The following is a 17,222-nucleotide window of genomic DNA, read 5'->3' as shown; positions in this document are numbered from 1 at the left end:
ATACACTAAGAATGGGTCATCTTCATGGTGAGAATGACCATTACAAGTCTAAAGGCCACTTGTAAATATTGTCAAGTCATTGTTTGTCAAGATCTTATCTAACTGCTAAAAACAACAACAACAAAGGTCATTAAACTGAGTTCAAGAGAGCAATGTGATGTAATTGAAAGATCATGGACTTCAGAGTCATAGATGAATCACAAATTCTGTCAAGTCTTTCACTGTCTGCGTCATTTGAGCCAATTCTCATTTTTAGATTTGAGTTACCTCAGGTCTAAAAAGAGAATTATAAAAGTTGAGCCAGGTATAATATGGTGTATACTTGTACACATTTAGGAGGCTGAAATATGAAGATCGTGAGTTCAAGGACAGCCTAGGATAGTGAGAACTTGTATAACACAAACAAAAAAAAGTCCCTCTTTAGAAATTATATCAAAGTTAAAATTACTTGAAATATAATTTTACCTGAGATGACAAATAAATTAATTTCAGGTTTCTGATAAATATGGATATTTGATAATTAATCTTTTTTCAACTAAAACTTATAGTCACAAATATATTCAGCTATTCCAGAGATATAAAGGGCTGGGCATGGTGAAACATGCCCATAATCCAAGCTTCTCTAGGAGACAGAGAAAAGAGGAACATTGAGACTAGACTGGCAAAATCCATAAGACCCTAGTTAAAACTAAAACAAAAAAAGCTAGGAGCATGGTTCAAATGGTACAGCACTAGTTGGCCATGAGATCAAACCCTAGTACTACCCTTAAAGGAGGTATAGGAGTACCTACTACGAAGTGGGTCCTGTGTTTTGTTTAGGCACTAGGGATGTAATGACAAAGAAGGCAGTTTCTCAGTTTCTCTTAAGATCTTTGCAATTCAGTCTAGTTTTAAAAATCTGGCAATTAGGGGCTGGGGATATGGCCTAGTGGAAAGAGAGCTTGCCTCGTATACATGAGGCCCTGGGTTTGATTCCCCAGCCACCACATATACAGAAAACGGCCAGAAGTGGCGCTGTGGCTCAAGTGGCAGAGTGCTAGCCTTGAGCAAAAAGAAGCCTGGGACAGTGGTCAGGCCCTGAGTCCAAGGACCAGGACTGGCCAAAAAAAAAAAAAAAATCTGGCAATTACTAAAACTGACGAATCCAGTCAATTCAGGTTATTTGCAGGAATCATGTTTTTGATGGTATGTGTTGGTACAAAGGAGAATACAAAAATAAAAATAACCAGCCTACTCTAGTAGAGTATGGGATAAGCATTTTACACTGAAATTTAGTTTCCCTGTCAATAGCTTCAAAAGGGAGAAACACAACTGTCAACAGAAGACTTTTTTTTTTTTTTGCCAGTCCTGGGCCTTGAACTCAGGGCCTGGGCACTGCCTCTGAGCCTCTTTGTGCTCAAGGCTAGCACTCTACCACTTGAGCCACAGCACCACTTCTGGGTTTTTCTGAGTAGTCTATTGGAGATTTAAGAGTCTCACTGATTTTCCTACCCAGACTGGGTTTGAACCATGATCCTTAGATCTCAGATTCCTGAGTAGCTAGGATTAAAGGTGTAAGCCATCAGCACCAAGCTAAGACTGCTTCTCTTGACAGTAGTCTAGCCTTTTCTGTTTATGTAGTACTGAGTAGTCAAACCTAGGGCCTCATGCATGCTGGGCAAGCACTCTACCTTCCCGGCCTCTCATTACCCATTTCTTTCCTTCATTACTTTCTGATTTCCTTTCTTTTGTTCTATATAATGTCTAGCCTATGGATTTATTCACCAAGTATATTACAAGTAATTTCATTTTCTATTATTGAAGTTATTGTTTTCTAATTTGTAATCTTTTCCCACATTGCATTCAAAATTTTCATTTTACATTTCTGTCACTGTTCAATCACATATATGCACTGTAAGCACAAAATTGTTATTTAGTACATATATTTATTAGGGCTACTACTAGAATGTTTGGTCCAAAATAAGGCCCATTTTTTTTCTTTAAAAAAGACCCTTTCAAAATCTATCTCTGCAAGACAGATATATTACCAGAAATTTAGGGCAGCTAAATCGACTTTAGAATTCAGACAAGAGAACATATATACAGATGAAAGTTTATTAGAAAGAAAACAGGTGGCAGACTTGCAATCTCTTTTCAGATGGACCTTGAGATAAATAGGGAGAATTGGAACTGTTGAAGACTGCTTTCTGATTGGTGTGTCTCCTTTTTGTTTCCTATAAGGAAACATTTAATGTTCTGCCTTTAAGTCTTCATTTCTTTACTTTTTATTTGGCCAGTCTTGGGGTTTGAACTCAGGGCCTGGGCACTGTCCCTGAGCTTCTTTTCCTCAAGGCCACTTGAGCCATTGTTTATGTGGTGCTGAGGTCAAACCCAGGGGCTTCGTGCTTGGTAGGCAAGCACTCTAGTACTAAGCCACATCTGCAGCCATTTCTTCTCCCTTTTAAAAGGCCTTCTTACTACCTCCTTCTTTTGTCAACCTAGGCACCACAGCATGACTTGGCTTATCCGCTTACCTTGCTACCTGCCAAGAGGTGTGAGCTGAAATCCTCTCACTGCCTCTTCTTCTCCTGAGGCCTATTACTAGGAGGTTTTAAAAAGCATTCCACCCATAATACCTTAAACTGACAAAGCAGATTCCCCCAGGCTGCGACTTAACCAAACATTAAAACCTGGCTGTGGAGCAGGAAGCCTGAGGTTCTTCCTGGAACGAGAGGCCAGAAACGTTCCTTACCTTCTGGTGTTTTAAAGGAAATAAAGAAAAGCAATTGCATGTTTATTGATCATATACCCCGCTTGCTTTCTAGATAAACAAATCGGTAAACTATTCCTGAATGCCTCTTCAAAAACATAAAATGTATCTCAGAAAAGACAATCGGACAAAGAAGAAAAATGTTCCATATTTCTGCACTGAAAGCCTGAGTGAAGTCTTTTTTTTTTTTCCCCTTCCCCAGTTGAGTTGTGTCGTCTTCAGAAGCAGTGGGCAGCTCCACGCTTGCTTTCTCCGTGGTTAAACTGACCCAGTTAATTTGCGCCATCTACACGTAAAGAAATGATTCCATGGAACTCCCTAGTCCCTGCTAAGGGAGACAAAAGAAAAAGTGCTAGCACCCCCCAGAGGGCGGGGCCCCGCGGCGCGCAACCTCCCTGCTGCTAGCCAAGGCCGCTGGGGACGGGTCCCCCGACGGCCGGGACTATAAAGGGGTGGCCGCTCGCTCCAGGCCCCTTCAGAGGACGGCGGGCGGCCCCGCGCCGGCCTCCAGCTCCCACCTCCTTTCCGCGCCACAGGCGGTGCGCCACGCGAGCCGAGCGGGGCTAAGCCCCGCCTCCCGGGGCTGCGCGCGCACCTCTGACGCCCGGCAGGCGTCCGCGTGACTTGGCCGGCGGGAGCGCGTGGCTAGCGCTCCTCCCGCGCCACTTCCGCCGCAGCTCTCCTTTTAAGTTCCGGGGCGCTCCAGAGATCCGGGGAGGAAGGGAGGGGGCGGGGCCCGCCGGTGGTCACGCGCGGCGCGGCGCGGCGCGGCCTGGCCTGGCCTGGCCTGGCCTCCAGGATGGAGGAGGCCGGAGCGGCGGTGGCCGCGACCGGAGAGGCCGAACTGAACTGGTCCCGCCTCAGCGTGTCCACCGAGACGCTGGAGTCTGAGCTGGAGGCGCGCGGCGAGGATCGGCGCGGCTCCCGGGAGGCGCTGTTGCGGCTGCTGCTGCCCCACAACCGTCTGGCGTCGCTGCCGCGGGCCCTGGGCAACGGCTTCCCGTACCTGCAGCTGCTGGACGTGAGCGGCAACGCGCTGACAGCGCTTGGGCCCGAGCTGTTGGCGCTGAGCGGCCTGCGCACACTGCTGGCCCGCAACAACCGGCTCGGCGGGCCTGGCGCGCTGCCCAAGGGCCTGGCGCGCTCTCCGCTATGCCGCAGCCTCCAGGTGCTCAACCTCAGCGGCAACTGCTTCCAGGAGCTGCCGCCCGAGCTGCTGGGGCTGCGCGCGCTGCACACCCTCAGCCTGGGCGGCAACCAGCTGCAGAGCATCCCGGCCGAGATCGAAAACTTGCAGAGGTGAGTGAGAGACTGCCCGTTGGGGATAGGGGAGGGGTGTGTGTGTGTGTAGTGTGTGTGCGTGCGTGTGCCGGGGAGTGTGGGGGGGGAGTGGAGCGCTGGGCATTTGTCACCTAACTTGTCCTTGCGAGTTCGAGTCCTGCCGGCCTAACTCTACGAGTTGCAGTAAAGGTCTAGTATTAAGATGGCAGCCGGGCGCCTGTAGCTGGCGCCTGGAATCCTAGCTTCTCTGGAGGCTGAGATCTGAGGATCGCGCGCTTCCAGGCCAACCCGGGCAGGAAAGTCCGTGAGACTAATCTCCAACTTACCACCAAAGGGGGGTGGGGGGAAAGCCCGAAAAGGAACTGTAGCGCTGTAGCTCAGTTGGTAGAGCGCTAGCCTTGGCGTGGGGGGGGGGGGGGGACGACCAACAACCCAGAACTGACCAAAAAAAGAAGAAAAAATATTGCAGATGTCACCAGTATTTGGCCCTGTGCACGTTTCCCAGGAAGGTTTTTTCTTCTTCTCCTTCTCCTCCTCCTCCTTCTCCTTCTTCTTCTTCTTCTTCTTGTGTTTTTTTTGTTTGTTTGTTTTTCTTCCTGTCTTTGTTGAATCCCGGGAGTGAGCTGAACAGAGGGGTTACTCATTAACGGATGTACATCTAATGTCATCACTTCCTTGCTCAAAAGCCTTCAGTGGTTTTTCCATGCCTCTACATCAAAGTGCATGCCTTTAATGCTCTGACCTGCCTCTTGCTTTCCCCTTTCTCCAGCAGTACCCTTTGTGGAGTTAGTGAGCCATGCATTTTCCCACACATAGGGGAAACGGCTTGCAGCTTCCGTCGCACGTAGGCACTCTGGCAGGGCCCCTTAGTGCTTGTAGAACCCCTCTGGACATGCACGGGTCCTTTTACCTGGAATGCTCTTTAACCTGCTTGTTCTTCAAAAGCCTTTACTGCTGCTCCCTGTACTATTTGTGCTAAAGCACTTCTGCACCACATTTGCCTCACTGTTGTTCTAAATACAATGCCTTGTCTACAGGAATTGTCTCACTTACTAGATTGATTATTCAATAAGTGTGTGTTGAATTTAATGGTTGATTATTCAATAAGCGTGTGTTGAATTTCATGGAAGGATGAAATGCAGATACTGGATACTAATTGTGCTCTAAGGTCTTCTCAGGGGACTTGGAAGTAGAAACAAAATGAGTATATATCTTCCCTCTGCAAAATAGTTTCACCTCCTTATTGAGTTTTCCAAGTTATAAACAGGGTTTCCGAGAGTAAACAGAGTTGTTAGAGCTGGAGGAACCTCATAGTTAAGTGTAGTGAAAAGAACACTGGTCTGGGAATAAGAACTCTTGGCCTCCCAGCCTGAGGCAAGTTATCTGATACTTCTAAGGGCTGTTTCCTAATCTGCAAAATGAAGCAGTTCACCTGAAAAATTGCCTGTCAGGCTCTATCCTAGGTGCTGGGAAAGACATGGTGAATGTGATCCTCTCATTGTGAAGCCTAGATACAAGCAGAAGAGACAGACATTAACTACCAGTTGGCCTCATTATTTAATTATAGTGGCTATAAGTTCTGTGAAGACTTGCAGAATGACTTGGGACAGAATAACAAGAGGAACTTGACCTGGTTTGGTCCTTGAGCAAGTGACATTTGAATTGAGTTTTCGAAGGAAGAGTATAATTATGGTGTGAAGGCGGTAGAAATCAATCTAGGTAGGAAGAACTGTAAGTAAAAGCCCAAGGCAAGGAGAGAAGCTACCACTTCTGAAAGGTGGACAATAGATTAGGAAGTGAGCAAGAGTGAAGGAGATAAATAGAAGTTTGGGCACATCTCATTTGAAGGCTGTTGGGATTTGGATTTCGTTCTCAGTGTACCTAATGTGCTGTTTCTGTGTAGGAGTGGAGTCAAAAGAGGCTGGAGATGAAAGAGGATTTAGAAAGGTGGTCGAGAGGACACTGTAGTAGGATGAGAAGTGGTAGCTTATCAGTGTGCTGAGACAAGAAGGTTGGGACATTTAGAGGTAAAATTGACAGGGCTTTAATTTTAACAATTACAAACATCTCATTTGAATTATTTCCATCACATGGGAAAAGGAATAGCCAAAATACATGTGCCAGAAGACTAAACCTGGCTTTAAAAAAAGCAACCTGGCTGTTTGGCGCCCATGGCTCACACTACTAAATGTAATCCCAGCTACTTAGGAGGCTGAGATCTGAGGATGGAGATTCAGATCCACCTGGAGCAGTGTTACAAATACGCTCTCCAAGAACCAATGGAGTCACAGTGATAGACATGAAAATAAAGAATTGTCTCAGCAAGGTAAATCTTACTTCTGTAGAAGAATGTACCATCAACCAGAAATCTGGCAAGCGAGCACATTGAGCAGTCAGGCTGCTTATTATTTATGTCTAATACAGAAAGCCCTGCCCCTCTGCTCAGATTGGTTGAACTCAAGTTCACAATCTGCTTGCAGTTGGCTAGTTTGAGTAGGGTGAGATGTATTTACATAAGATGACCATTAAAAGACTTTAAAAGAAGATGTACAGTGCACAAGTAATCTCAACATATCTTCACCCCCTAGTATTTCTTGACCAATCTGAGGCGTGTCTTCTGAAATGTGTCTTAATTCCATCATGGCAAAATCAGTTAAGATAAATCCTCTTTATCCCAAAGTAGTCCCTCTTTCACTTTCAAGCCAAGGCAGGAACTTTTAAGTAACACACTTGGATAGAAAAGACATTTTCTTTTCTTCACAAACAGGAATGTCTGAGATTCTTATTTCCAATCGATCCCCTCTACCACCACCCCCAAAAAGAGCTGGAAGTGGAAGTTCAGCATAGTGCCCAAGCCCTGAGTTCAAGCTCCAGACCAGGCACAAAAGAAAGAAAAAAAGCAACATGGCTTATTCGTGCAGTGGTATAAAATGCTTGCCTAACATGTTCTAGGTATGGAATGCCCTTAAGTATGGAATACTTAAAACGTCCTGTGGTAGAGCCCTGTCTTAGGTGCTCAGTATGTACTTCTCATGGTTCTGTGAAGTGACACATACACCTCTAAACAGAGGCTTTAGAGAAAGCCAGTCTCAACATGATAAAGCCAGTAAATGGTGGAACTGGATGTGACCTCTGGGGTCTCTGATATCCAGTACAAAGTACTAGATAGAACCTGAATGTTTGGAATGTTCTTTTGTTGCATAAGTCATCAGGAGGACTGTCCTTGTCAATCACTGCCTGACCTCATTTTCTGGACCCACAACTGTGTTGCCCATGGCTCAGTAATGTGTGGAATTTTTACATCTGCGTTCCTACTTAGTAGTTCTACCCTCTATTTCTCTGTACTGATAGAAATCAGTAAAAGGTTAGACTCTGAACTCTGGTTGAATATAGGCCTAAAGGGTAACGTAGAATGATCTCCCCCCCCCCCCACCCCCCAGTTAGAAACAGCCTTGGTAACAATGTGATTCCCCCATTTCCTTTTATTAATGAAGAAACTGAGATTATATATTAATAACTTGCTCAAGGCCCAATAGTGATAGAGTTTGTTTTTTTGGTTCAGCCTAAAACATTGCTAAGTCTTACTGTAATGTAATGCGTTTGTTATGGCATCAAAACTCTAGAGGTGAAGGTCCAGTCACTTGAAGCTTGAGGTAACTGTCCCAGGACACCATTTCCTGTCAGAACATGTGTGAATTCACTGGGCCTCACTTGTAACCACTGTGCCATGCTACTCCCCCACCTACCCCACTGGGATGCTAGAGATGGAACCCAAGGCCTTGTACATACTAGACAGGCACTCTACTATTGAGCTATCTGGGTTACTTTTTAAGCCAGGTGTACTATTTTGGTACATCCAAATATGTAAACTGGGCATGAGAGTGTGCATCTCTAATCCCAGCTACTCAGAGGATCATGATCCAAGGTGGACACAAGCAAAAAGCAAGCCTCTGAAAACCTAAAGCAAAAAGGCCTAGAGCCATGGCTCAAGTAGTAAAGCAGTAACAAGTGCATTGATGCAGAGTTTAGGCCCCAGTACTGAAAGAAAAGAAAAAAGTTAAATGTTGGCTGGGAATATAGCCTACTGGCAAGAGTGCTTGTCTCGCATACATGAAGCCCTGGGTTCAATTCCCCGGCACCAAATATATAGAAAACGGCCAGAAGTGGCGCTGTGGCTCAAGTGGCAGAGTGCAAGCCTTGAGCAAAAAGAAGCCAGGGACAGTGCTCAAGCCCTGAGTCCAAGGCAAAAAAAAAAAAAGTTAAATGTTATGCAGAATATGTGCTTTATGAAAACTTGTGCTTTCCCCCTACCTGTCATTATTCCAGGAACAGCCATGTTTTCATTCTTCATTTAGTATGTTGACTGCTCAGATTTAGCAGGGTGCTTTTCGTGTGCTATTGATACTTTTCCCTGATGGTAAAAATCTTTTAAGAATAAATTAGTAAATAAATAAAACAAAATTTGCTTTCAAAATATAACAAATAAGTAGCGCTGTCAGCCTTTTTTCATTTCGTGTTCTTGCTGCAAATTACACTGTCAATGTGAACTGAAGGTTGTGAATGTAAATTCTGTCCACTAAAATGTGAGGCTGTTCTTCAGGAAATAAGTTTGTTTGGCTTTTATTTATATAAACTTCTTTTGCTCTAAATGCTGGAAAAGTAGGGATAATTTGTATTTTGACCTAATTCTTCTAAATTCTGACCTTTTATTCCTCACTTGGCTCAGCATTTAATTAAGAAAGAACTTAATAATTTATCACACCACTGGACAACAAATTGGAAGTAAAGGAAAGAAAGCTTCAGTGCTTCTTGGCATCAGAATGCTGGATGTTTAGGGAGAGGATTTAAACCATTTGCTCATTGGTACTTTTCCATAGTCCTTTTTCTCAAGGAATGCCCTTCTTCTACTACTGGCCTCTCAAAATTGAGCCAAATGGCTTTAGAAGCTAGATACAAGAATTTTGTCAAAACAGAAGTTAAAAATAACTGCCCTGGAATGTTTGGAAGCTAGTGTATAATAGGTGGGTATCTTAGGAAAGAGTCAGGCAACTGGAAATGATAAATAGAATGTGGTAAAGTTTGTATAAAAATGCTTTTCCCTGTTTAGACTCGGGTGTGTAGTTTGTGGCTGTCAGTTTATTTCTACATCTGCCCTTGTAAGGCACACAAGCCCCAAATAATACATCTGGTCCTATGTTTCCCCGTGAATGTATAATGTGCTTTAAAATCCTATGGCAAGGGGCTGGGAATATGGCCTAGTGGCAGAAGTGCTTGTCTCGTATACATGAAGCCCTGGGTTTGATTCCCCAGCACCACATATATAGAAAATGGCCAGAAGTGGCGCTGTGGCTCAAGTGGCAGTGTGCTAGCCTTGAGCAAAAAGAAGCCAGGGACAGTGCTCAGGCCCTGAGTCCAAGATCCAGGACTGGCAAAAAAAAAAAAAAAATCCTATGGCAAGTGATACATTTTAAATGGTTTAGTAGTGATGCCACTGTTGTAAATATACCACTGCAGTCACAATGATATATACACATGATGATAAAGAATTGTCTCAGCAAGCAAATTTTACTTCTGCAGAAGGATGCACCATCAGCCAGAATTCTGACAAGCAAGCACACAGAGCAGGCAGGCTGCTCCCCTATTTATCTCTAATGCAAAAAAGGCCCTGCTCCTCTGCTCAAATTGGTTGAGCTTGCTAGTTTGAATAGGCTAAGATGTATTTATATACAGTGGCGCCATTAAAAGACTTTAAAATAGGATTTACAGTACACAAGTGATCTCAAAACTTATCTTCACACCATAGTTTTTCTTGAACAATCTGAGATATGTTTTAATTCTATCTTAGATAAATCTTGAAAAATCCTTCCTTATTCTCTTTTCCTTTCTGTACTTGTTGATACTGTCTTAGCGGAATAATTGACAAGATGGGAGCCACGTCTAAATAAAGAACTTCCAGGCAACCTGCTTTGAATGAAGACAGTTTTTCTCACACTACTTGAAGAAAATTTGATATTTAAATGTATGATTCTTCCTGTACTCATTACCTGACTTAACTGTAACCCCTCTATATCACCTTTATATAACAGTTAAATTTTTTTGATATAAAAATGTGAGGTCAAAGAATTAAAAAAAAAACTAATCCAAAATGGGCTTGAAATATGGCTGAAGTGATCTAGTGTTACTTTGCCTGCCTAGCAAGCATATGGCCACATGTGCAGACCCCATTATCACCTAAAAACTGTGAGGAATAAGACTGACTGTGCAAATTTAATATGCTGGTTGGGTAATCTGACCAGTTATGCCCCGCAGTTTCAAAAGAAGATTTTGAGTACATTTCAGAATGAAGCACACAGACACACAGACACACACACACGCGCACACACACACACACACACACACACAGAGTATCCTCCCCTTATTTGTGGTTTTACTTTACTGGGTTTCAATTAATTGGTCACCTGTGGTCCAAAGATATTAAATGGAAGATTTCGAAACAAACATTTCCTAAGATTAAAATTGCTCTGCATTCTGAGTAGCATGTCGAAATCTTGAGCCAACACATACTAGATGTGAATTGCCTTGTAGCCAGAGTGTCCACTCTGTATGCCACTTATAGTCAACAAGATCACAGGATATTTGATTTAATAATTTGCCCCCAAAACATCAGAGTGGTGATGTTGGCAATTCAAGTGTGCTAAAGAGAGCTCACAAAGTGTTTCCTTAAAATGAGAAAGTGGAAGTTCTCAAGGAAAGAAAAAAATTATAGGCCAGGTGCCACTGGCTCATGCCTGTTGTCCTAGCTACTCGGGAGGTTATGATCTGAGGATCACAGTTAAAAGTAGCCCTGGCAGGAAAGTCTGTGAGATTCTTCAGTTAACCACCAGAAAATTGGAAATGGCACTGTGGCTGAAGTGGTAGAGCACTAGTTTTGAGCTGAAGAGCTCAGAGACAGCACCCAGGCCCAGAGTATAAATAAGCCCCCAGGCAAAAAAAAAAAAAAAAAAAGCATGTGCCTCAATTGTCTCAGTGATCAGAATGAATTGTGTAGTTGTGAAATTGTGAGGAAGAAAACAGAAATTCATACTCATTTTGCTGTCACCCAAAACTGCAAGTGTTAGGACAAAAGCGTAGTTAAGATGGAAAATGCAGTTAGAGGATTTGCTACCATCCCTGTGTTCAGGAACCCATTTGGGCTCTTGCAGTGTGCCAAGACTGAGAAGCCACTACAATTAGGAGCTCACTAAATGGTATGACTTTAGCTGAAGAGGGGATTGATGAGCAGAGATCTCTCCCAAGCACCTTTTTGGAAGGTCACACAGAGCAAATGAAAAGCAGAAATGAGATGAAAAGGAGGTTAGATCTAGAGTTTAGAGAAATTAAAGAATGTTAAGACAATGAAGTAATAGTGGCTGAAATTTCAACAAGAAAATGCTCTCCAAACATACTTGACTCATTAATGTCAAACTTTAGACCAGTAAAGATAAAGGGAAAATGTCAGCACTCCTAATGGAGAAAATAAAAGAAGCAGCATATCTACAATGGAACTATACTACCATTGACTTAATGTGATAATGAAATAGCAACTTCCTAATGCTAAGGATAAATGGCTATCCTAAGATTTTATGCCCAGCTAACCTAATGTTCAAGAGTGAGAAGTTGGGGCTGGGAATATGGCCTAGTGGCAAGAGTGCTTGCCTCCTACACATGAAGCTCTTGGTTCGATTCCCCAGCACCACATATATGGAAAACGGCCAGAAGGGGCGCTGTGGCTCAGGTGGCAGAGTGCTAGCCTTGAGCAGGAAGAAGCCAGGGACTGCTCAGGCCCTGAGTCCAAGGCCCAGGACTGGCCAAAAAAAAAAAAAAAAAAAAAAGAGTGAGAAGTTGGGTGCCAGTGAGGCTGAGAATATGAAAATCTAGTCTGAGGACAGCTAGGCATCCTTCTTGGTCACAGTGTTCCCCATCTGAAGAATCACCTCCATGGCCACCTCATTGCCCCCCTTCTTCCCTAGAACACGTATAGCTTGCCCTTTAGAGAAAAGCATTTTCCCTCTTGCTGCAGTGCAAGCTTCCTCTGAGCAATCAATACTTGATTGTGTTTACACTGGAACAATCATACTATGGTCATTTAGTTTTTGCTTTTTTTAATTGAAAAACATTAATGCAAGCAATAATACTAATTACAGTGATAAAATATGAGCACGTAAAATAGAATAAGAACATTCACAAAACCTAAATATGTATTGTTAAAATAAAGACTTTAGAGAGTCTTTTAAAAAAATGTTATTATAAAGCTGATGTACAGAGTGGTTACAGTTACATAAGTCAGGTTACATAAGTTATATGTCTTTTTGGACAATGTTACCCCCTCCCTTGCTCTCTCCCAGTTTTTCCCTCCCATCCCCACCCACAAGTTGTATATAATTCCTTTTCAACATAGTGTCTAAACATAGTGTCTATTGAGTACCACTGCCGTGTTTCTTCACTCTTGTCCTTCCATTTCTGTGACATGGGCATTATTTGTGGCATACAGTAATACTACTCTGAAAGAAGATGAAGAAAGTAACTGACTCATAGTTTGTACTAGTAAGTTGTGGAATTGGAATTGAATGAAAGAAATGCTAAAAAAATTAAAGTGAAGTCAACTTTGGTGGTACATGCATGTAATCCCAGCACTTTGGGACTGAGAAAGGAGGAAGGATTTAAGCTATTAAGGAATACTTCACCATGGTTTGGATATCCAGGAATTTGAATGCAGTATGCTTCTATATATGGAGAGCAAAACCCAACAACTCTAAATGGAAGACTAACCAGTAAGAAAGGAAAATAAATGCATTGCTGTTGATAAGCTCAGTATACAAAAAACATGAACAAATGTAGACTCACTCCAGTAAAGGTGAAATAGGAACAAGGTTGTAAAAAAGTGTATTTTATTTTGGTAGTACAGGGTTTGAACTCAAGACTTTGTACTTGCTAGACAAGTTCTCTGCCACTAAGCCACATCTCCAACCTTTTTTGTTTAGGCTAGTTTTAGATAGCATCTTGAGGGATTTTTGTTGTTCTGATTGGACACTGATCTTTTTCCCTATGACCTCTTGCTACTTCTTGGGCCTCTACCTTAGCGTTCAAATTAGTGCATCTGAGTGGGGCCTGCATCTTGTGTGTCGCTTTAAATGTATTCCTGGCAGTTGTTACCAATTGGGAGGTAAGGTAAGAGTTTCCTAAGGTATTTTTTTTTTTTTTTTTTGCCAGTCCTGGGCCTTGGACTCAAGGCCTGAGCACTGTCCCTGGCTTCTTTTTGCTCAAGGCTAGCACTCTGCCACTTGAGCCACAGCCCCACTTCTGGCCATTTTCTGTATATGTGGTGCTGGGGAATCGAACCCAGGGCTTCATGTATACGAGGCTAGCGCTCTTGCCACTAGGCTATATCCCCAGCCCCTCCTAAGGTAATTTCTTGTACTTAAAGGTATATTTAAGAAGAATGAGAGGTCTCCTCCTCAGTAGCAGAGTAACAGAAAACAAAAATAGCAGTAATGGAAAAGCTCTGTATACACTCCTTTGTACTTTGTCTTTATTTTTATGAACTGATTTTGCCATCCCTGCAAAAGTCTTCTAGAAGAAGCCTTTCTACAGCAATTCATTAGCAGCTATTCATGTAATGCATGTGGTCTAAAATGTTAATTTGTTAGTAAACAAAATAACTCTGGAACTTTGACTTCACATATAATTTATTCAGCCTCCAAAGAATGTACTTGCTAAAATAAGAGCAAAGATGAAATGTAGAGACACCTCAGGTATGAATTGCTCTCTATCTCTTAGGTTAGTGATTTTTCCATTGCCTATTATAGCTAACCCACACATACCACATGAAATTGAGTTATTCTCTTAAAAAGTGCCCACAGAACCTTTCAGAGCCTCCTCTGCTCTGATGTTTCCTCTTCCTTCTCAGCTACATGGCTAAATTCGGCCCAGCTGAGGTCTCAGCACTTTGGGGAAACTCTTTCCAATCAGAATTGCTGTTGTTTCTTCTCCCTTTCCCCATCTCCTTCCCATTCCTCTTCTCCTGGGTAATTTGTGTATTGTTCCTTTTCCCTTCCCTCTTTTCCTTATAATTTGTGTATTGTTCCTTTTTAATCATGTAATGCTTCAGATTGGGACTTAACTTGTATTTAATTACAGCACTCTTAACATTGTCTTGGTTGCTGAGCTATGGTATCCACTCCCTAAAGACTGGATTATTTCTCTAGAGACTGGATGGCACATAGCAAATCTTAGTAAACATTTCCCAAATGAATAGAAGAAATGTGCTAATTATAGCACACAGAAGATTATTTTGTCTATCATATTCCTACTTTCTTTTTTGTTTCTTTGTTCATTTCGTTTTGCAGTTTAGAGTGTTTATATCTTGGAGGAAACTTCATCAAAGAAATCCCACCAGAATTAGCAAATCTGCCATCTCTGAACTACTTGGTATTGTGTGACAACAAAATCCAAAGTGTGCCTCCTCAGCTTTCACAGTGAGTAGCTTCATTTAGCTCGTGTGTGTGTGTGTGTGCACGCGTGTGTGTGTATTTGCTTAGAAATTGTCCTAATTCTTCCACATTTTGTTTTGTTTTATTTTTTGCCAGTCCTGGGGCTTGAACTCAGGGCCTGAGCACTGTCCCTGGCCTCTTTTTGCTCAAGGCTAGCACTCTATCACTTGAGCCACAGTGCCACTTCCAGCTTTTTCTATATATGTGGTGCTGAGGAATCGAACCCAAGGCTTTATGTATAGGAGGCGAGCACTTTACCACTAGGCCATATTCCCAGCCCTCTCCCACATTTTATTTATTTTTAATTTACTTTTTAAAAACAAATTTTTATTTTACACTGAATTCACTGAATGCACTGAATTCAGGGCTTGCTACACAAAGTGCTCTCCTACCTGAGCCAAGCCTTTAGCCCTTTTTGTATTAGTTACTTTTAGGCAGGATCTCATGCTTTTTGCTGGATCATGACTCTCCTACCTCTGCTTCATGTCCAGCCAGGATTACAGGCAGGTGCCACCTTGCACAGTTTGTTGCAATAGTATCTCACGAGCTTTTACCCGGGCTGGCCTGTAATAGAGATCTTCCCATCTCTGCTTCCCAAGTACCTGGGATTACATGGTTGAGCTGCTGTTCCTAGCCTCACATGTTTTTTGTATAGAAAAGAATTAGGAACCAGGCATGATGGTGCCTGATTATAATCTTGGGAGGCTGAGGCAGGAGGATCTCAAGTTCCAAGGGCAGACTGGGCTACACAGAGACCCTGTCAAAGAAAAAGAAAGGGAAAAGGAATAAGGGGAGTGGAAAGAAGGGAGGGAGAAATGAAAAATAACTAGGTAGTCTCAAATGTTACAGTTTTAGCTGGGAGGTTTGCTGTGAGTCAAGTTATTTTCAATGTTACTTTTTTTTGTTTTTGTGTGGGTCCTATGGCTTAAAGTCAGGGCCTAGGTGATGTCTTTGAGTTTCTTTTGCTCAAGGCTAATAATGCTCTACCACTTGAGCCACGGTGCAGCTTCAGGCTTTTTCTAGGTAGTTTGTTAGAGATAAAGAGTCTTACAGATTTTCGTTTCTGGTCTGGCTTCCAACTGTGATCCTCTGATCTCAACCTCCTGAGCAGCGAGATTACAGGTGTGAGCCACCAGGGCCTGGCTTTTAATGTTACTTTTAAATGCTCTAGTTTATTCCTCAGTGCTTGTTCAGTTTGTTTTCTGTAATCAAAAAAAAACAAAAAACAAAACCGTATTAATTTGGCATAGATTTCCCAGGTTTTTATGTAATAACTTGTTGATAAGATACAAAGAATTCTCAAGTAACATTCTCATTGTGTCTGAATCCTATTGTAACATTCTTCTTATTGTGTCATGAATCTTTAGGTGTCTGAATATAATATGCCCCCCACCCCCAATGTTATAATTTAGCATTTCCCTCAGCCAGGACATTAGCTTCTCATTTTCCTTCCTTAGCCTTGATCATAATTGTTTATTCTTATAAGGAGCCCTTGTGTGTGTGCGCCTGCGCTCTCTGCCTCTCCCTTTCTCTTTCTCTCTCTCCCTCTGTCTCCCTCCTTCTTCCTCCCTCTCTCTTCCTCTCCCTCATTCTCCCTCTCCCCCTCTCTCCCTCTCCCCCTCCCTCCCTCCCTCCCTTCCTCCCTCCCTCCTCCCCTACCTTTGCAGTAGGTATATTGTTCCTGGCCATTGATTCTGTGCTGTCTTCATTCCAGGTTGCATTCCCTTCGTTCCCTCAGTCTTCACAATAACTTGCTGACCTACCTGCCACGGGAGATCCTCAACCTTATTCATTTGGAAGAGCTGAGTTTACGAGGAAATCCATTGGTTGTTCGTTTTGTAAGGGACTTAACCTATGACCCTCCCACTCTCCTGGAATTGGCTGCACGGACCATTAAGATCCGCAATATTTCTTATGCTCCCTGTGATCTTCCTGAGAATCTTCTTAGATACTTGAGTTCAGCTAGCAATTGCCCAAACCCAAAATGTGGAGGTAAGTAAATTCAGGGTTTGTGTTTTCTAAGCTAGTTTCAAAATTTGAAGATCTAAGTGTTGTTGTGTTTTTGTTTTATGGTACTGGATTTGAACTCACGTTTCACACTTGCCAACTAATTGCTAAACCACTAGAGCAATGTCCCCATCCCTTTTTGCTTCACTTATTTTTCAGATAGTCTGTGCTACCCTGAGCCACAATCCTCTTGTGTCTCCCAAATAGCTGAGACCATAGACATGTGCCGCCACACCCAGCTTTTTTGTTGTTGAGGTGGGATCTCATTAACTTTTTGCTCAGTTGTCTTTGAATTGTGATCCTCTGGATTTCTACCTCAAGTAGCTAGGGTTTCAGGTGTCAGCCATCACTTCTGGCCTAAGTGTTCTTTTAATTAAGGCTTCTTTTAGAAAAAGAAAAAAAAATGCACCTTCGTAGTTTTCCTCCTTCCTTTTTCCCTTCTTAAAGTTCTTTTTTGCTTTTTGGCCAGTACTGGGTTTTGAGTTCTGGACCTTGCACATCACTTGACTGGTGCTCTTAACACTTGAGCCATGCCTTCAGCCCAGCTTTTTGCTGGTTGTTTTGGGATTGGAGTCCCAGGACTTTTCTGCCCAGGTTGGCTTGAATCACAGTCATCCAGAGCTCAACCGCTTTTTTTTAAATGTGCATATATTGTG

The 17,222-nt window shown here is 42.8% G+C and overlaps 1 protein-coding gene across 2 annotated transcripts in view; it reads left to right on the top strand.

Moving 5' to 3' along the window:
• The first annotated feature begins 3,415 nt into the window (after nucleotides 1-3,415).
• Lrrc58 (leucine rich repeat containing 58) overlaps nucleotides 3,416-17,222 on the top strand; it is a 28,221-nt gene continuing 14,414 nt past the window's right edge. For both annotated transcript variants that reach the window (XR_007211008.1, XM_048346712.1), the window contains exons 1-3: nucleotides 3,416-4,048; nucleotides 14,416-14,544; nucleotides 16,274-16,551. Coding sequence is in view for 1 of the 2 variants with exons in the window: in XM_048346712.1 (XP_048202669.1) it covers nucleotides 3,549-4,048; nucleotides 14,416-14,544; nucleotides 16,274-16,551 (907 nt within the window). In the remaining variant the exon portion in view is untranslated. The remainder of the gene's footprint in view (nucleotides 4,049-14,415; nucleotides 14,545-16,273; nucleotides 16,552-17,222) is intronic.

Source organism: Perognathus longimembris, chromosome 5 (assembly GCF_023159225.1).
Source record: "Perognathus longimembris pacificus isolate PPM17 chromosome 5, ASM2315922v1, whole genome shotgun sequence".
Lineage (NCBI taxonomy): Eukaryota > Metazoa > Chordata > Mammalia > Rodentia > Heteromyidae > Perognathus > Perognathus longimembris.
The sequence above is the reverse complement of the archived record's forward strand: the minus strand, read 5'-3'. Positions and strand labels throughout refer to the sequence as shown.